Source organism: Motacilla alba, chromosome 2 (assembly GCF_015832195.1).
Source record: "Motacilla alba alba isolate MOTALB_02 chromosome 2, Motacilla_alba_V1.0_pri, whole genome shotgun sequence".
NCBI lineage: Eukaryota > Metazoa > Chordata > Aves > Passeriformes > Motacillidae > Motacilla > Motacilla alba.
Window position 1 is genome coordinate 17683757 of NC_052017.1, and position 18039 is coordinate 17701795.

Genomic DNA, 18039 nt, shown 5'->3' on the forward strand with positions numbered 1-18039 from the left:
CACCTGGTATTCTGATTAACAGTGAGGTCAATCTCCTGAACTTCCCAAGCATGAACACCTGCTTCCAGCACTGCTCATATCCTAGCCCTTCACAAGGCTTTCTCCTTCAGTAATCCCAGGAAATGCATTGGCATCCCATGTCTCTGTCAGAACTATCCCCAAGAGACTTTCACACCAGGGATGACTGATCTCAGCTCTCCCATTTCTGAGAGCTCACAGACAGTTCTTCAGCTGACATCCACCAGCTGTGTCATCATCTTTCGGTGCTGACTCCTCTGAAAAGGCAAACACAAATTCACGTTGTCCCTGACTCCAGCACCTTCCTCTGTGCTGCTTTTGCCTCTTCCTTAGAAGTTGGGCAACAGTTGCTATCCTTTCCTGTTCCTTTTCCTGCTATTACAAGATGTCTGGATCTGTCTTTTGATCTTCCACAGATGACACCTGACCAAAGATGACCTGGTTGTGGTCCACATTTCTACATCTCCATGCATCAGTAGTACCACAGGGCAGTACAGCCCTTGTTTCCTGAACGAAGCAGGCTGTGCAAGAATCCCTTATGACTTTTTTTACCATCTTTTTCCTGATTTCCGTGTCAACTCCTCTGCCATTGATGAGTTTTTCTGGAAGTCGCCTTGTAAATGTTGTCAAACTGTGTGTGAAAAGCAGGCAAGCAGAATGAGCACAGCCGAGGTTTGCTCTGGCAGGGGATCGGAATCCCGGAGCCCGCAGGGGATCCAAACCCAGAGCCTGCAGGGGATCGGACCCCAGGAACCTACAGGGAATCTGAGCCCAGGAACCTTCAGGGGATCAGACCCCCAGAGCCTGCAGGGGATCCCCGCAGCCAGCCCCGGCACGGGCAGGGAGCTGCTGACTCGGAGGTGGCTGCAGGACCGTGTGCTCGCTCATCTCTCGGGCACCAAGGGGAGCGAACTGAGCGCGGAGCTAGAAGGGTTCAGGCGCAAGGTGAGGGTGAGTGCAGTCGAGAAATCCAGAGCCCAGGGAGGAGGAGGGAGGAAGGATGCCACAGAGCAACAGAAAACAACAACACCACAACAAAAGAGAAGACGGTAAAAGGGAGCGCAATAATGGGCATGCATTTCTCTTTCTTCTGCCCCATGGCAAGCCGCCAATCTCTTCCACACAAATTCCTCAGTGCTACTAAAACCAGTCCCCATGGACACACCTGCCTTGAGACAAATTCTTTTAGTCTTGAAAAAATCTGGGCACTTCTTCAATAAAGCGCTTTGCTTTTAAACTGCTTTGCCTTTGTGAATTTTGGCAGCAGCTCACACTTGGAGAGCTTTTGAGAACCCCTTCTGTAATCAGATTTCCCTGCCCTGCCCCAGGGGACTGTGGGCGAGTCACTTCCCACAGCTGTCCCTCAGCTTCCAATTCTGTGACGTGTGGCTCACTGCTACCCCAAAGGGCTGGGGCAAGGCATCATTTGTGTGTGAAGAGCTGTGGAATAAAGCCCTCCACGAGGGTGCCGGGTGCTGAGCAGTACATGGCATGCTGTGAGCGTGGTGTTACCATCAGCTCATCACTCGGGTATGGCAGGAGGTGGGGCAGGCCCTGGAGTATGGTTTGAAACACTTCATTGCCCAGAGCAAAACTTTATAAAGTGAATGAAAGAGGAGGCAGTGGAGTCATGTCACAGGACCTACTTCTTCTACACAGTAGGGCCAAGGTTTAAGACCCTAAAATACAAACATGCTTAGGAGTACGAGCTAAATACTCAGAAAAAAGGAAAAACTCAAGCTGAAACTTTTCCAGTTCCTTCTCATGCAGGCTGTCTCCTGAGCCACCTTATGCTGGAGGTGTTTAGGGGTGGCAAAAATCCTGTATTTGCACTGACAATAGTCTCCCTTCTTTTCCTGTTCTGACCAAAATCAGACTAGGCTGTCCACAAGCATAAAAAGAGTCCAAATGATTTGCAGCATGTGCAGTAGAAAAGAGCAACACTACAATTCTGTGGGTACATGGCTAAAATAATGGGCATTATGATTTCTGCCCATTTCTGCCCATTATGAGTTTCTTCTGAGTGAAGTTTCTAGTAACACAAGAGTAACTTGCTCCTTCTTTCCTATTTTCTCTCTATTTTTGTTCTATAATTTCTAACCAAGCCTTTATCACATTTGCTCTGAGAAAGAGGTCAAGTTTCTCTTTATGAGCCAAGTTGCCTGTGTTGGCTTAGACTTGGTTTTAATACCATAGCTGGAAAACATATGCTAAGTTTACTTCCTCTTTTCCTCTTTTTTGGCAATAGACATGCTCTCCCCCCTAAACAATCAATTACCAAGACAAGTTTTGAAAAAGTAGGGTCTGAAGATATGGATGCTGTCATGAGCCATGCAGTCTAATTCTGGCTTGGCTGCAAATTTAATTTGAAGTCTTGAGCAAGCCAATACATTTTTCTCATCAAGTCTTCCCTCAGCAAAAGAGGGAATAGTTACTTGCCTTGTAGAGATGCTGTAAAGACTGAGAAAGTCATTAAATAGTTTATTTAATATGTAAAAAATCTCTTAAGAATTATGCAGAAACCTCAATTAGGATTTATAAAAAGGCTATTTAAACCCACAATGGGATAAAAAGTACCACCATTGAAACTAATTAATGAAATAACCATGGTAAAAACTCCTCAGATACGAAGAATGGAACATAAATCTGCAGTTGCTTGGCAGAGTATATTCCACTGGGAAAAGAAACTCCTCTTTGTTCACTATGGTGGAACAAAGTAATTGCAGATACATGAGGAAATTTTTGTGGCCTATGATACTCCTTGATAATGCCTTCCATTATTATTGGTCTTTATTTTTCATGATCTTATGACACTTTGGGCCTTTAGCTGGGATCTGTCCTGGTGTGGTTGGTACCACAGACACAGAAGATAATGAAGTGAACTGCCCCAAAGAGCTTTTGGTCAGAGATCCCAAGTGTCCAACAGTTTACATCGCACTGGAAGGCGATGTACCTTGATTCTGATTTTACACACGTGCTCAAATTTTCCCCTTTTCCCCTGTTTCACATGAAGCAGAACAAGGCTGCTTATCTCAGCGTCTGACTCCCCCTGCAGTGGGGGCCTCGCTGTGTTTGCTTGGTGACATACCAGTGCAGCGCTGGCCAGGTGCTGCTCTTGGAGCTATGGATCTGTTCATGTGATTATGTATCAGTAACACTGCACAAGCTGAACTGAGGCCTTCCAGGACTCTCTCCTCAGGTCATCCTGCTCCATGAGTGAGGAGGCATCAGCTGCTGCTAACCCCAAACATCCAGTTGCATACAATGATCTTTGTGGGTGTGAAATAAATGTGCTCTCGGCTCTGGCAAGCTCCCTCTGTAAGTAGTAGGTATGAACGTGCCAGTTTACTAAGAGCTGACCTCCACCAACCATGTCCATCCATCCAAGGCACTGAACTGAGTGTGGTTTGCACGTAGGTCTGTGTGGATACTTGTTTGGTCATCTTCATGGTCTGTTTTGTTTGAATGGCACTTTAATTTGTAAAAGGTGTCAGTGAGACCTGGAATCTCTAGGAACAGGAACAAACCAGGTATTTTGCCAGTTCTGTTCTACTTTAGGCCACTTGCAGAAGTGAGGAGCATTTCCATTGGTGTCCAGTCAAATGTCACTCTTCTAAGGCAGGTGCTGGCTTCTTCCACCAGCACTTGGCTGAACACAGGAGTCCTCGTAGGAAAACCTTCCCCTTTTCTGAAAGAACCCTCTCCTGTTAGGAAACACAAGGAGAGGAGAGAAGGCTGCCTGACCAAAGAATGCCTTTAAAGGCCAAATAACCTTTTCAGTTGCTGTGTGATAGATTTTAAGACAAAGAAACATACGAACAGTGGATGAAAGTACATCAGGATAAGGGGGCATGTGAATTCAGATAGTGCAAAGACTGTGATTTCTGTACAACCTGTGAAGACCCTTGAGAGCAGAGACCTGAGCAGGCTGGGCATACACAGCCTGTTTAGAGCAGACAGAAAACACAGTGGGTGATGCAAGGGCAACCCTAAGAGGCAGAGCCTGATGCAGCACAGACACAGCAAGCAGCATGTTAATGCTGTTAACAGACACCTCTGATGGCAATGGGGCTGTCACCAGCTCAGACACTACATAAAACCAGTAGCACCAAGTGTTGGCTTCACTTACGCTGCTTCACACCTCTGGCGGGCTTTGTGCCATTCTGGTTTAGGTTGGCTGTATTGATCATTGCTTCTATGATGCCTTTGGATTTGTAGAGTTATGATGTCAGGGAATTGTAAAGTTCCCCTGCAGAAAGCAGAGGAGAATGAAAAACCACAGAGCTCCAAGATGGAAGCAGCAGAAATAAATTCAGTGCAGAAGAGGTCCATTTTCTGAAGACATTAAACAGCTTTAAGACTACACTAGTAAATGAACACACCCTTTTTATCACTGAGGCAACCAAAGTGGGGAGAGTGGAAACAGGCTGTTATAGGTAAAGCCAAATGAGATGTTGCCTAGTAACTCTCAGCAGGGAAGCATTTAAACCCAGCCAGTTTAGCGAAGCTGATGTTCTGAGTCAGAGATTATTTTCTCTGGAAAAAATTCTGAAGGAAGGAAAGCTCAATTTAACAGATATAGGATTTATTTTGCTTTTAGGACAAACTGTAATGACAATGCTTGGGAGAATGCAGAAGTATTTACAAACTTGTACAAGGAAGAACAGACAAGGCATCAAAAGCAACACTTTCTTTTTTTGTGCTGATTTATTTTCCTCAAATACAGTAAATTCCATATTCATTTTTATTTTTGGATTCTGAAATACACAAGTGATAATAGAAGTCTGAAAATATTACACATATCATTACATTATTATCATATAATTGCTGTAAGAGCAGTTTCTGGAACAAACCCTATTTCAACACTGCTATTGGATACAGAATCAAAATAATTGATTTAAAAGAAGAAAGACTTCATGTCTCCACTGATTCCATTGCCTGAAATAGTTTTAATTAGGTCCTCCTTCAGGACTTTGCTTTTATGGGTTCACAGAAAAGTCACTTGGCTCAGCTAAGGGTCTCTCACATCAGGGGAAAAAAACCCCATAGACCTTATTTGAAGGATCATGTTATTTTTGCTTCCCTTTAGAAGGATATAATGATTTTATAGAAGTATAAGTTTACCATGATCAACCATGGACATCTGTGTTCCTGAGTGCCACAACTACTGCTCGGAATAGGCAGGAGAGCACCTCATTTCAGCAGCCTCAATACAATTAATGATGATGGCTGCAAATGTGAACTATTGCACAGATTTATTTTTAAATCAAAAAATACAATAAGCAGATCAACACACCACACTAACCATGAAAAGACAGACTGCCAAAGAGTTAAAACAAAAATATGTATTTTATCAACAATGATAACAGCTGGAAAAAAAAACTAGTACAGCATAAATACTAAAATTTGAGTTATATATTAAAATAATGAGAGTTTTCCATAAGCATGCTGTATGAGCAGAGAAAGAATGTTCTGCAAGCCACTTCTCACTGACCAGAGCCTGGTTTGAAGTTTAATGAAATGCTGTTGATACAGAACCTCTGCCCAGAAGGTGTGGGTCCATCATCAAACACATGGCCTAGATGGGCATCACACTGCAACAGAAATTATTACCATTTTATTATTGTACTGCCACAAAATGACAGAAGCATTTAGGTTGGGAAAGACCTCTCATTTATAGAGCCCATCTTTGACTGATCACCACCATGGCACTAATTGCCATGTCCAGTGGTTTCTTGAACACCTCCAGGGATGGTGACTCCACCACCTCCCTCGGCAGTCCATTCCAATGCTTAACAACCCTCTTAATGAAGAAACTCCCGATGTCCAGCCTGAAGCTCCCTGGTACAGCCCGAGGCCATGTTCTCTTGTCCTGTCTTCAACTGCCTGGGAGAAGAGCTCAACCCCCACCCGGCTGCACCCTCATTTCAGGCAATTGTAGAGAGTGGTAACGTCACCCCCAAGCCTCCTCCAGGCTAAACTCCCCCAGCTCCCACAGCTTCTTCTCATCACATTTGTGTTCCAGACCCTTCCCCAGCTCCATTTCCCTTCTCTGGATTCTCTCCAGCACCTCAATGTCCTTCCTGAATTGAGGAACCCAAAACTGGACACAGAACTCAAGGTGTGGCCTCAGCAGTTCAGGGTTGTGATCGCTGCCCTGGTCCTGCTGGCCACTCTGGTGCTGATCCAGGCCAGGATGCCCTTGGCCTCTTGGCCACCTGGGCACTCTCTGGCTCTCGTTCAGCTGCTGTTGAGCAGCACCCCCAGGACCTTTCCCCCCAGGCATCTTTCCAGCCCCTCTGGCCCAGGCTGTAGCTGCAGGGGTTGTTGTGACCCAAGGGCAGGAGCAGGCGCAGGCACTTGGCCTTGTTGAACCGCAGAGCTCTGGCCTCTCCCCATCAATGCAGCCTGTCCAGATCCCCCTGCAGAGCCTTGCTGCCCTCCGGCCAGCTCGGTGTGTCTGCAGACTGCCTGAGGGTGCCCTGGATCCCCTCATGTGGATCATTGCTGACGATATTGAACAGAGCTGTGCCAGCACTGAGCCCTGGGGAGCACTGCTGGTGACCAGAAACCACTGTCACTGCATTATTATCATTGGAATTACGGACCAACATTATTATTACTGTGCTATCCTGAATTAAGAAACTTCCATGATTAAATCACTGTTGAGTTCTGTGAGTGGGAGATTCCTGGGGAGTTACAAGGAATCTCACCTTGTCAGTGGGCAAGTATCTGCCCCCAAACAAGCAGATCCCAGCAGAGAAAGTCAAGGGTATTACTGCCAGAAAGTTATTATAGGAAATAAATGAGAGGATCTAAACATCTCAATGTGTCATGAGAATTTCAAGTTAATAAGTCACTGTAGGTCATTCTCACAGATCAACTGAGGATTCCCCTCTCAAATTACTGACATGAAAATACTAGACACAGTATAGCTATCAGTGACATTATAAAATTGGAATGTCTTCAGCTGGGGCTCTTGAAGGTGCTCGCTGCATATGGCTGCAAATGTGAACTCTTCCAAGATAATGGACTGCAGGAAATTCTTGTTACATTTGCAGACGTACCTAAGCCTGCTGCAAGCACTCTGAAGGACAGCATTAACAATCTCAACAGTTTACAAAAACAGACACACAGAGACATTAAAAAACCCAAATCCAAGATGCAATCCATTAAATTCAATTGCATACTTTTATACCTTAACAGAAATAAAAAACAGATTCAGGGTTAGGAAGAAATGGTCAAAGGTGGCAGTTGCTTAGAAAAAGAACCTGTGTATTACAGCAGGTTCCAAAATAAATATGTGTCTGTGTAATATGGTCTGTGGAAAGGTAAAGGTGTAAGGACAGGAACACCATTTCTAACACGCCTGAACAGCCCCTAACCCCTGCTGCAGGCTGGGCCCAGCTGCAGTGCTGTGTCCAGCCTTGCACTCTACTACGAGAAGGAAAAGGGTCAATTGGGAAGGATGCAAAACAGAGCAACAGAATGGTGAGCACACTAAAAAGCACTGCATAAAAAGGAACAGTTGAAGGAACTGGAACTTTCTAGTCTAGAAAAGAGATGACTGAGGGAGGCAAAATAGCTATAAAAAATAGAAGAATAGCTTCTGTGAAACAAGAATCCACAGGAAATAGCTGTGGAGATGCAGAGCACAGCTACCACCCTGCAGGGCAAATAGTAATGGCTGCAAATGCCTTCAAGGGCTGGTCTCGATCTCTGAATATTTTAAGAACATCTACAGCAAATTCTTAGCAAGGTTAAATGAGGAAGAACTGTCCTTGTGATGGGCCAAATGCATGGGCCCTATCTCAGAGTCTCTTCTACCATCTCTTGCAGCACACCTTGAGTAAATTTTCTGTGTAAGCTCCAGCCTTGGGCTATACATACACAATTGCTTTCCCTAGTCACATACTTTTCGTCTGCTCAGACTGAGAAAGAATGGCTCCAGTGATACTGTAATTCTCACTGTTGTATCTAGGTAGATTCATTTATAGGCACAAAGAAAACTTATCTGCTAAGTTTGGTGTCTTTGTGTATCATCTCCAAAATACACATACCTGTTTGCAGACAACTTCAGTCCTTCTTGACCCCAGTGAGTTATCGGGTCGTCTCACGATATTGGTATTACTTTCATCTTTGCCACAAGTGCCATAAGCCTCAGAAAAAGATGGCCATCCAGTCCCAGAATGGTACTTCTTCTCTGAGCTGTAGCGGAAGCCAGATCTTCTTGTTAGTTAATAACAGAGATGTTACAAAAGAGCCCGCTTCTATTAAGAACATTGGCTTCTTCCCTCATGCCTGTGTTGCACCAACATTAATATTTGGCACAGTGGAAGTTTTCTCATTGGCATCGAACTGTGATGGAAACTCTTTTCCAAAGGGAATTCTCAATCAGCTCACAACAGGAGATTCTGCCTTACTGTTTCTATTTCAATGTCAGGTTGGTATTTTATAAAGCTTAGAAAAGGCTTTTTTTTTCTGAAAATGATGCTATACTAACATTATGCTATAGTGTTTAGCTGAATTGCACCTACAGAGCTGCAGTTTGAAGCCTGGCTCAATCCAGCAATCTCAGAGAAGAGAATTTGCAAGAAGAAACAAAGAACAGACAAAGGCTGGGCTGGCCCACCAGACCAGGCTCGTGCCTGGTGATGATGGAGGCTTTGTCTTGCAGTCAGCCATCAAGCTGGTTGGAAAATCAAACAGTGCCTTGCTCAAACCATCAATCAACCAATGACAAATCCTCACAGCACCAAGATCTACTTTTCCCAAGAGATAATCGCAGCCATGGGAAACAGTACAACAGACTGACAGCTTATGGGTGACTCCTGTTGACATCCAGGGTGACCAACACTGTTTAGCTGCATATTAAAACCTAGAGTGTGTTGGCAAATTATGATCAAAAGACATTTTAGGAATTTGGTACAGGAATGAGATAATCTCTTATTGTTTAAAATTGTGCAAGCTTTAACAGCAATATGAACCTTCTCTTACCAAAGAGGAACTTAGCGTGAGTTAGAACAAGAAATTAAGATAGGTTCATATACTTCTCAGATTAGTGGTCTGGAGACTCACCACAATCATTTCCTCACGATTTCTCATGGCTTTTTCCCAGTTTCGCAAACCTAATGCTCTTACTGGCATCTAGTGGTGGATAGAGACATCAGCACCACTAGCAGCTCTAGATCAAGGGGATTGAAAGGTTAGTTACCACAGAATTTAAAACTCAGTATGTAATATATATCATGTATATTTTAGTGGGCTGTTCACAGGGCGAAGAAAAATCTGAAAATCTTACTTGCAGTGCCTTTTAGAAAGATAAGGCAAACAAACTGGACAAAAAGCTTAAAAAATCCCACCCAAAGAACAGTGCATGAGTCAGCATTTTTATAATCATCTGTACAGGGCTGTCATTGAATAATGCAGCTGTGGAAATAAAAGAGGATTTGCTAGCACAGACTGACCAAAGGCTAGTTTTTGTGTGGGCTGTTGCTTAGTCATTTACATCAACACACAGATAGCCATGAGAAATGTTCTCCTTCCCCTCCTCTCCATAAAACTGGAGAGAAATAGGACACAGCACAGGAGCAGCCTGCTCTGAAGCAAATGCAGTTTGCAGACTCTGTGTTTGTACATCAAGGTCCTCAGGACTCCAGGCCCGTTTCTTTCCAGCTCAAGAAGGCTCCCTGCTTTCCCTGACACAAAACCACAGGAACACTGTCCCTGCCAGCCACAGAGTCCCCAAGAATGACCTGAGGGGCACATATCCATACATGACTTCTGAGCTTCCCTGACATACACATATTCTGTTTCTTTTTTATCAAAACTCTTTATTTTTTGACACAGGAATCCTTTTGTTTATTCACACAGAGATACAAAGATCCTCTTTGAAAACCCACAGAGTCAAGGAAGGTCTTGAACACTGTGTGGGTTTTGCATCTGACACTGACTGACTCTGTCCCTTACATGCCATTCACAATACTTAAGTTTATTGTAGATGTTTTCCACTGCTAAAGGAACAATCTTTTGAGCTGTTAAACTAGCTCTCAACAGAAATGGTCTCTGTGTGGTTTTATTAAGAGTAATGTCACTTAGATTCCCTAATAGAAACATTTTAGTACCCAAAAATATTGCTGTTCAAGATAATATTTGTCCTTTGAAGTATTTCACCACTTAATTTATGGATAAATGGACTTTCCCTAAACATATGCATTAGATTAGACCTCGACACACCATTCCTCCAGCACATGTCATTTACTTTGATCCCTGTTTCAGTCGTCCTGGATGGAATCCAGATAATTCTAAAAAGTGCTTTTTGCTGTATGAATCTCAGCTGTAGGTTTATGGTTTGATGAAGGTTTGAGATTTCATTAAAGCACAACAATTTGCTATCTATAAAGGTTAGGGGTTTGTTCCATGTATTTCCAACTCTTTCAAATGAATATTTGGTAGCAGAAGGTACTAAATACTGATTTAAATGTATACACACATGTTTCAAAGAAAGGAAGAAATACTTCATGTTTACCTGTAGCTAATGATCTAATGCATTTGAAAAAACCAAAAATTCACAAGAACATTTTGAATGGACTTGGAAATAAATATGATTAATGAATCTCTTATCCAATACCACTTCTCCCCCTCATTGCTTGTGTTGTCCACAGCATAACATCTCCATGGAAAATATATTTTCAGGCAATTTTCCACATATTTTAGTAGTTTCCTTTTTTCTTACAGGCCTTTTTTTTTTTTTTTTGAAAGTTTGGCCTTTTTTGTCTGTGAGGTTTAGCATTATCTTGTGCTGCAAAGAAAAGTGCTTACACTCTCTGAGAGCTGGATAGTGCAAAGGGCAGCCTGACTGGTTATATTGCTGTTTTGTTACTAGTTTAACAACAGAAGCAATTCCCTCCAGTGTTTGCCTCTCTTCATGTTGGCCTGTCAATATCAATTGTCTAATATAAAAGGCACCAAAATTGAAGGAAAATCTGAAGGAAGGGAAGGAACTCTTCCACAGCTCAGTACTTTACAATTTCTCTAATTTATCTGAATTTTACAGAGGTGTTTTTAGGTTTTATATTTCTCTTCAGAGCATTTTGCAATGCTGAGCTAACATCAGAAATTAATTTATTTAGAAGTATCTATTGGCAAACCTCTATGGAAAATTATACATTTAAGCAAATGCATGTTTGCATAATAATAGTTTTCTGCACTTGGCCAAAGGTAAACTAATTGTACTCAATTATCATTTAATTGCTTAGTTTAGGTTTATTTTCAATACATCCATTTCATTTTCCTCTTCTTTCTTACTATCCAGATCTCTTGATCCTTAGCATCCCATTTGAAGTTCTGAGCTGTGATTCATCCTTTAAATCAGCCACATTTCATTCCATTCTCATTTGGGAATAAATAAAGGCTATTTTCTAGACCAAAAATATGAGAAACTGTCTTTCCTGGTTCAGTTACAGAGAACAGAACACTCTCTGCACATCCTACTCCACAGCACTCTATTTCCTTTTACTTAGACATTAATGAAGTTGCAAAATACATAGTATTATAAAGAGCACAGGGGTTAACTGTGCAATCATTTGCAGCCAGGCTTTAAAAAGTAGATGTAACCAAAAAGGCATGAATAGTGGAATTTAATTTAGGGAGCAAGGAGGGGGTGGGCTGCAGAGAAGGTCTCAGCGGCAGTGTGAGGGACCCAGCAATGAGAACATCACAACAGTAGACAAAGGCAGACCAAGGTCCCTCCAGCCCAGCAGCACGAGTGACAGAAGATGAGTATGGAGGAGCACAAGAACAGAGCAAACACACAATGATACCCATGCATAAATACATGCATTTTGCAGCAGCTTGTGGCTTAAAGACCTCTTAACCAGAGAATTACTATCAACTAAAAAGAAGTGTGTCAGGAGAAACAGGCAGACTACAGCACGACAGCTGTGTGCTGGCCACAGGTGATCCTCAACAGCTCAAGGAAAAGGCATGCCATGTATCTGTGTCACCACAGGCATCCTGGAAGACTTACACACAGCACTTGGGCACCAAGGGATTGTTCTTCTGACCAACACTTTCTATGCCACCCATGAAAAGGCGTTGCCCTTCCTGTCACAATCAGTATGTGATAAAGATGCTGTGAAATCCAGAGGATGTTACCTGAAGAGGGAGGCATTGCAGCACACGCAGCAGTACATTCCTGATTCTGTGTTATTCAGATAGATCCCACTGAATGGCTTTTCAAATAGGAAGGAAAAAAGAGAAGTTAATAATGTAGGTCTTTAAAAGCTCACCATCTGGAAGAAGCATGTAGGAATCAGATTCAAAACAGGAGAAAAACCATAAAAAGAAGGCTTTGCAGGGGGGCTTTGAAGAACAAACATTAGCAGCCTGAAAAAATGAAGGGGAGGATGCCTTTGGGCTAGTAGTGAAGACTACCCCCTACCCCCACAAACTTTGAGACCAGTCAGATGCATAAATCACCCAGGTACCAAGGATGGAGTCGTGACCTCCAGGAAACTGGTGAAATGTGCAGGATCCCAAAGGCCAGGGCTCTGCTATGGACTGCCACAACTTTAAAGTGGCTTTACAAAGAGACTCTATTCCTTCCTCCATGGTGTGGTACCGGGATCCTTATTTTACAGATATGGATTTGGGCACATATCAATGGTACGTGCTCCATGTGTGCAGAAGTCCTGTCTCTGGGCTAGGGACAGCCAGCACTCCACCCACAATGCTACATGGCTTCCTTCCCAGAAGGAGGAAACATGGGGACACGTGGGTGGGTGGTCTGGTACCTGAGGGAGAACCCATCTCCTGAAAGGAGTGCTATGTTTAAGATTTCCATGGCTAATCTACATATGGTCATAAAAAGGAGACTGCAGGATAAAAATATCTGAGGATCTCCCTGTCCTCCGGACGGGCCTCTACTCCCACCACACAAACAGTTAATCTGGCAGGAAAGCATCCCAGAAAAAAAACCCAATAAAATATGGAAAGAATGCAGAATGTTTTTCATCTGCAAAACAGTCTGGGTCAGAACAAAATCCACCCTGTTCCGTATGTTGAGTCTAACTTTCAGCCACAGGAAGGCAGGGGAAATCCTGTGAAGAAACTGAGTGGTGACAGCTCCCCAGGGCGGGTTTTTCTGTGCCCAGCAGGCAGAGGAGATGGCTCACCCTTGGGCAGCATTAGCACTTTTGCTCACCGGTTCCGTTCCTTTTTCTCATGTAACATAGAATTGCTCCGGAGTCAATTTTTTTTTCCAGTCTGTAGCAGCAGCTACTTCAGCTCGTTTAGTGAGGGGATCTGTGTCTTCAAGTAGATACAGAGAGATAATTTAGTAAGATAGCTTAGATTCCATTGATGCTTTCCATCATCATTTCATTTTTCCTAAAGTTTCTGTGGGTACAGACAAAGCACAGAGGGTAGTCCAGGGGCATGAGCAGGGGCACGAGCAGGACTTTGCATCTGCTTTCCATTTGGTGCGCTACATCCAGAGAGCAGCTCCAGCAAGCCACTTGGGAAGGCTTGTAAAGGAAATGGGCACCTCTGACCCCCAGTACTACCCACTCTCCCAGCACAGCCCTCTGCCCTGGCTCAGGATAACTGCCGGTCTGCCAGTGCTCCTCCTTCATCCCTGGACAGCACTAAAAGGTTTGGCAAACCTCTTGGAAACCCTCAGAAACCAGAAGCAATGTTCATCTGTGGGCTGTGGAACATGGGCATCTTCCACAGGCCCCAGTGAAAAGTGGTGCTGAGAAGGAGGACTGGAAGTAAGCAACACAGGCCAAGAGAAATGTGGCCACAGTTAAGTAAGGGACACACAACAGCAGAGCAGAAGTCACCCATCATGGTGCAAACCTCCAGCAACATATCCTGTGAGTCTGTACACACCAAGAACACTTGTGGTGGTATGAGGCAAAGAATTAATAGACTGGATGAAAAACAGAGAGTAAAATAGTTTAATACTCTCCTAATAAAAAAGTTCGAGGTGGGGAACTACCTCCCAGCCTATGTCCCATCAGCACGGGATCCTTGATAAATAATCAGCCCCTGAGGAACGAACGCTTGCCTGAATTAATCTCTTGCAAGGTAGAGGCGAGACTGAGGGTGCGGGAGAGGGCAGGGGGAAATTAATTTGAAAACGATAGTTTAACCAAAAAACCCGTTCAAGACAAAAACCTACAGCATGCTACCGCAGCCCTTCCTAAGCGGCCAGAGGACGGCGAGCAGGGGATCCTTTGCTCTCCCCAGCGGGGTACCTGTGTCCCGGTGCGCAGCGCGGGCGCAGCGGGCGCTCGGCAGCGGGGAGCGCAGCGGGAGGAGCGGCCGGCGGCCCCGCAGCATCCTCCCGAGCGGACGAGCCGCCATAGCGGCGGGGCGGGACCGGGGAAGATTCCGGCTGAGTGTAATCTCTGCGTTCCACCTAAAGAATCAGACCTCATAAAAGCAATGAGGAAAGCGCCCGCTTAAATGCCGATGCAGCGTTTGCAGGTAAAGGTTTCAATCACTTCTTACCGAGAGCGGCTTAAAAACGAACGCTCGCTGCAGCCGTGAATGTAACAAAATCCTGTTGAGACATTTGCTTGCAATTATTGTAGGTTGTTTTTAAGGAGAACAGGTCTGTTCCTTGCATGCAAAAGCGCTCTTGCTGTCCTGGATGCGTGTTACAGGCTTTGCTCTCAGCGCTGTTGATGGAGCAGTGAAGGAGCTGTGCCATCTGAGGGTTTCTGGCTTTCCTGCACTGATTTGCAGTCACAGCCGCCTTGGCTTGGCCTATAAATATACCTGTAATAGGACACGTGTGAGTTTGGCAGCCCGTCCTTAAAAGGTAGACCTAAACACAAGTTAATTTTCTAGGTTAAGCCTTAATGCTACTGTCTGCTTTTCTTCCAATAGTTTAATTTCCGATTTGGAATTATTTCATCATTTCAGAAGGATGGGGAAGGAAGTGTTTTGATTACATTGGACAACAAAGCTAATAATGATGCTAATAATAAACAAAGCTAATAATAAATTTACTTTCTTTTAGTCTAATTCTTCTAGCCTAATTCTAAAATCAAAGCTAAAAATAGTCTTGTATGATCAATCCTGTATATACACATTTGTATTGAAGCATCCTTATGCCTAAGACAGTGAGTTCCATAGCAGCTGAGGACATCCAGCACATCATCTGATCAGTACCACGGCTGCAATCACTGCCTCTGCTCGGATCCGCTGCAGCAGAGGATGGATATCAGCGAGGCTCCTCCGTGGTGCATTCACAGTCGGCAGTGGCGGGGGGAGCAGGGCACACGGCTGATTTATGGCTTTGTCCTGTGCAATAAGACACGGTGGAGTGAAGCCACAGTACCTGGATAACAACCCTGGAGATGTGATGCCTGTGAGTCCTCAGGACTGTGATTCAGGATGTTGGGAGAGTGGTGCTGCTGGCAGGGAGGAGAGGGCTTTGCCACCCCACTTTGGTGCTGGCAGAAGGCAGCATCCATGCTATAGGCAGAGGGACAATATTTTCCATGTTCAGCCATTCTGGCAAGTGATGATCCTGTGATCTTTCAATACACTTTCTAGCTTGGCCCTATGGCATCTTATATCAGTCATTTAGCCATGGTTTAGGAGGGAGTTGGAACAGGTTAGGGAGCCTTTGGTGAGGAGACACCCAATCTGACACTTCCCCAGTTCTGGCAAGTGGCTTAGGGCTAGAAAGTGGTAGCAGGGGATGGTGTCACTCTCGGCCTCTGTCTCTAGTTCAGCTGTAGAAAAGAGGCATTTCCCTCACATTCCTGGTCTTAATCTCACTCAGATGGTGTTTGCTCCTGAGGAGGACAGGTAATCAATAGAGTTCTCCCTGAATTATCTGAGAAATGAAGGAGGCTGAGAGAAAGTGGTTAGTCTTGAAACTTGCATGTTTTCATGTAATTGACATCGATTTAACTGGTTCTTTTTTATAAGACAAAATTAAATAAAAAACGAACTGTCAGTATCTTTCTTGCAGGTCTCTGTTACTGCTACCATCCCAAAATGCAGCAGTTTTGAGGCAGTGGGAACTGAACCAGCACAGGTCTGCTGCTGTACCATTTTCCTCAGATTCTGGAGGAGGGAAGTAGGGGTCTAGGGGACAGTGGGAGCCGAAGGAGCACAAGGCATCAGGCTCATCAGCCCAACCCTCATCATCCTCTCAGTTAGCCACTTCACTACAAGCCACTCCTTGATTAAAATGAGGGGGATGGTGGAAGAGGCAGATCCCATTCATGCCAACACTATGATCCATATTTGAGCTGGTGCATGGCAGACCAGGAGAAAATCCTCCATTTTCCCCTCCAACAGAAGCCTGACCTGCAGTCATCCAAACCAGCATGACAGGTCTTCCTCAAGTGGAAAACAACCCCCCAGCTGGAGGTAATTCATTTTTCAGATCTTCAGTGCTGAAAAACCAAATCATTGTCCTGTCATGCCTGTAATGTTGCCTCCCATGGTTACAGCACACACCAAGCCATGTAGCTAGGCAGACATCCGGCCTGCCTTTCTCCCCATAGACTGTTCTGAAAGCCAATTAAACTGTTACTTAATTTTCCTCCTATTTTTTTTCTCCCTTATGCACAAGAGGAAGCATTTAAAAATCTCCCCTAGCTACATTATGTTAATTTTCAAGTAAATTCTCCCTGAGTTGTAATTCAGCACATTTATTGTTAAAATGTCACCTGTCTCCAGCTTGTACACAAGCTGCATCCAGGGAAGGGTCACTCATCCAAAGCACAGTGTCCCATTAGACATGTGTGCATGGCGAGAAGCTCCTCAGCTCGTCCTGCAGTGCGGCTCTGTGCCGAGGCAGCAGCAGCATCACATGTGCAGGTGAGAGCAGAAGGGAAGAGGGAAGCAGTCACAGCCCAGACTATCCTGTTAATATTTATTTGGGCTCCAGCCATTTCCCAGCTCAGGCTCTGCCTGGACTGATGGCTGTGGGGACAAGCAGAGCATCATGTAATGCCTGTGCTGGCAGATACTGAGCACTCAGCCAGGCAGCAACGAGGTGCAGAAGTGAAAAAAAAACGCAACCCTGTTCAAATTCAAACCTCTGCTTATGCAGCTTTTGTTAATAAAGCCCCTTGACATTGCCACGTATGGAAGAAAATACTTGAAAGAAACTGTGGTGGTTTTATTTTGTATGCGTTTGTATGCAATCAGTTTTCCTCTGCTCACTTTGTCAGACCTAATGTGTGTTCCCTCCTATGGGGTGACCCCACTGAAACATGTGGGAGCTCACCATGCAACAATTTGTCTTGGAGCTGTCATATGTAGGGCTGCTGTGTGCCCAGGTGCCCGGGGAGTGAAGAACAGGGGTCTGCCATAAGCCTTTCAGTGGTGGGTTGTATCAGTGGGAAGCTCTATTTCCTCCATGGAAACCCTCAATGCTTTTGCAGGAGATACTGCAGGAGCTCCACATCCTTCCTCAGCAGAGTCTTCTCTCTCCTCTTAGACTGGATTCAGCTCCACAGCCAGCCTCTGGCCACTCAGGTGTGATGAAACTATGAGCTCCTCCTATATGGAGATACTGTTTCCACATGGAAGCACTATCTAAAGTTATGTGGTAGTGCTCTGGTGCTGCATTCATGATGGAAAGGGATTTTGGCAAAATTTATTAGAAGCAGAAGTGTCAAAGTACCTTGGAAAAGGGTACTGCTGTTTTCCAGAGTCACACAGAGACTGAATGCAGATCTGAACCTCCCTGAAGCTGATCTGTGGATTCTGCTTAGATTCATTTAGGGACCAGTCTGATGTGATTCAGGTCAAAGACATAATCAGAAATAATGAACATACAACTTCTCATGTTTTCAACTCTTGTTTGCTTTTTGGTTTAATACCTCTTTTTGCTAATCATAAGCTATAGGATACCTGATTATTCTAACCTTTGTTTTTGGAAAGTAATAGGTCATATTTGTGGGCTAGCTTAAGTGGGAGCCTTTTATTGGAGTCTAAGGGTGGAATGTGAAAAGTACAGAGTAGAATAGAATAGCTCCAGTT

General features: G+C 44.4%; 1 protein-coding gene across 1 annotated transcript; it reads right to left on the reverse strand.

Moving 5' to 3' along the window:
• Positions 1-4617: 4617 nt before the first annotated feature.
• MSRB2 (methionine sulfoxide reductase B2) lies at positions 4618-16671 on the reverse strand. Its single transcript, XM_038129749.1, is given in 6 exon segments — positions 4618-5612; positions 8079-8226; positions 12175-12251; positions 13223-13329; positions 14280-14443; positions 14536-16671. Coding segments are annotated over 5 exon segments (549 nt in total). The 5' UTR covers positions 14389-14443; positions 14536-16671; the 3' UTR covers positions 4618-5504.
• Between the last annotated feature and the right edge of the window lie 1368 nt (positions 16672-18039).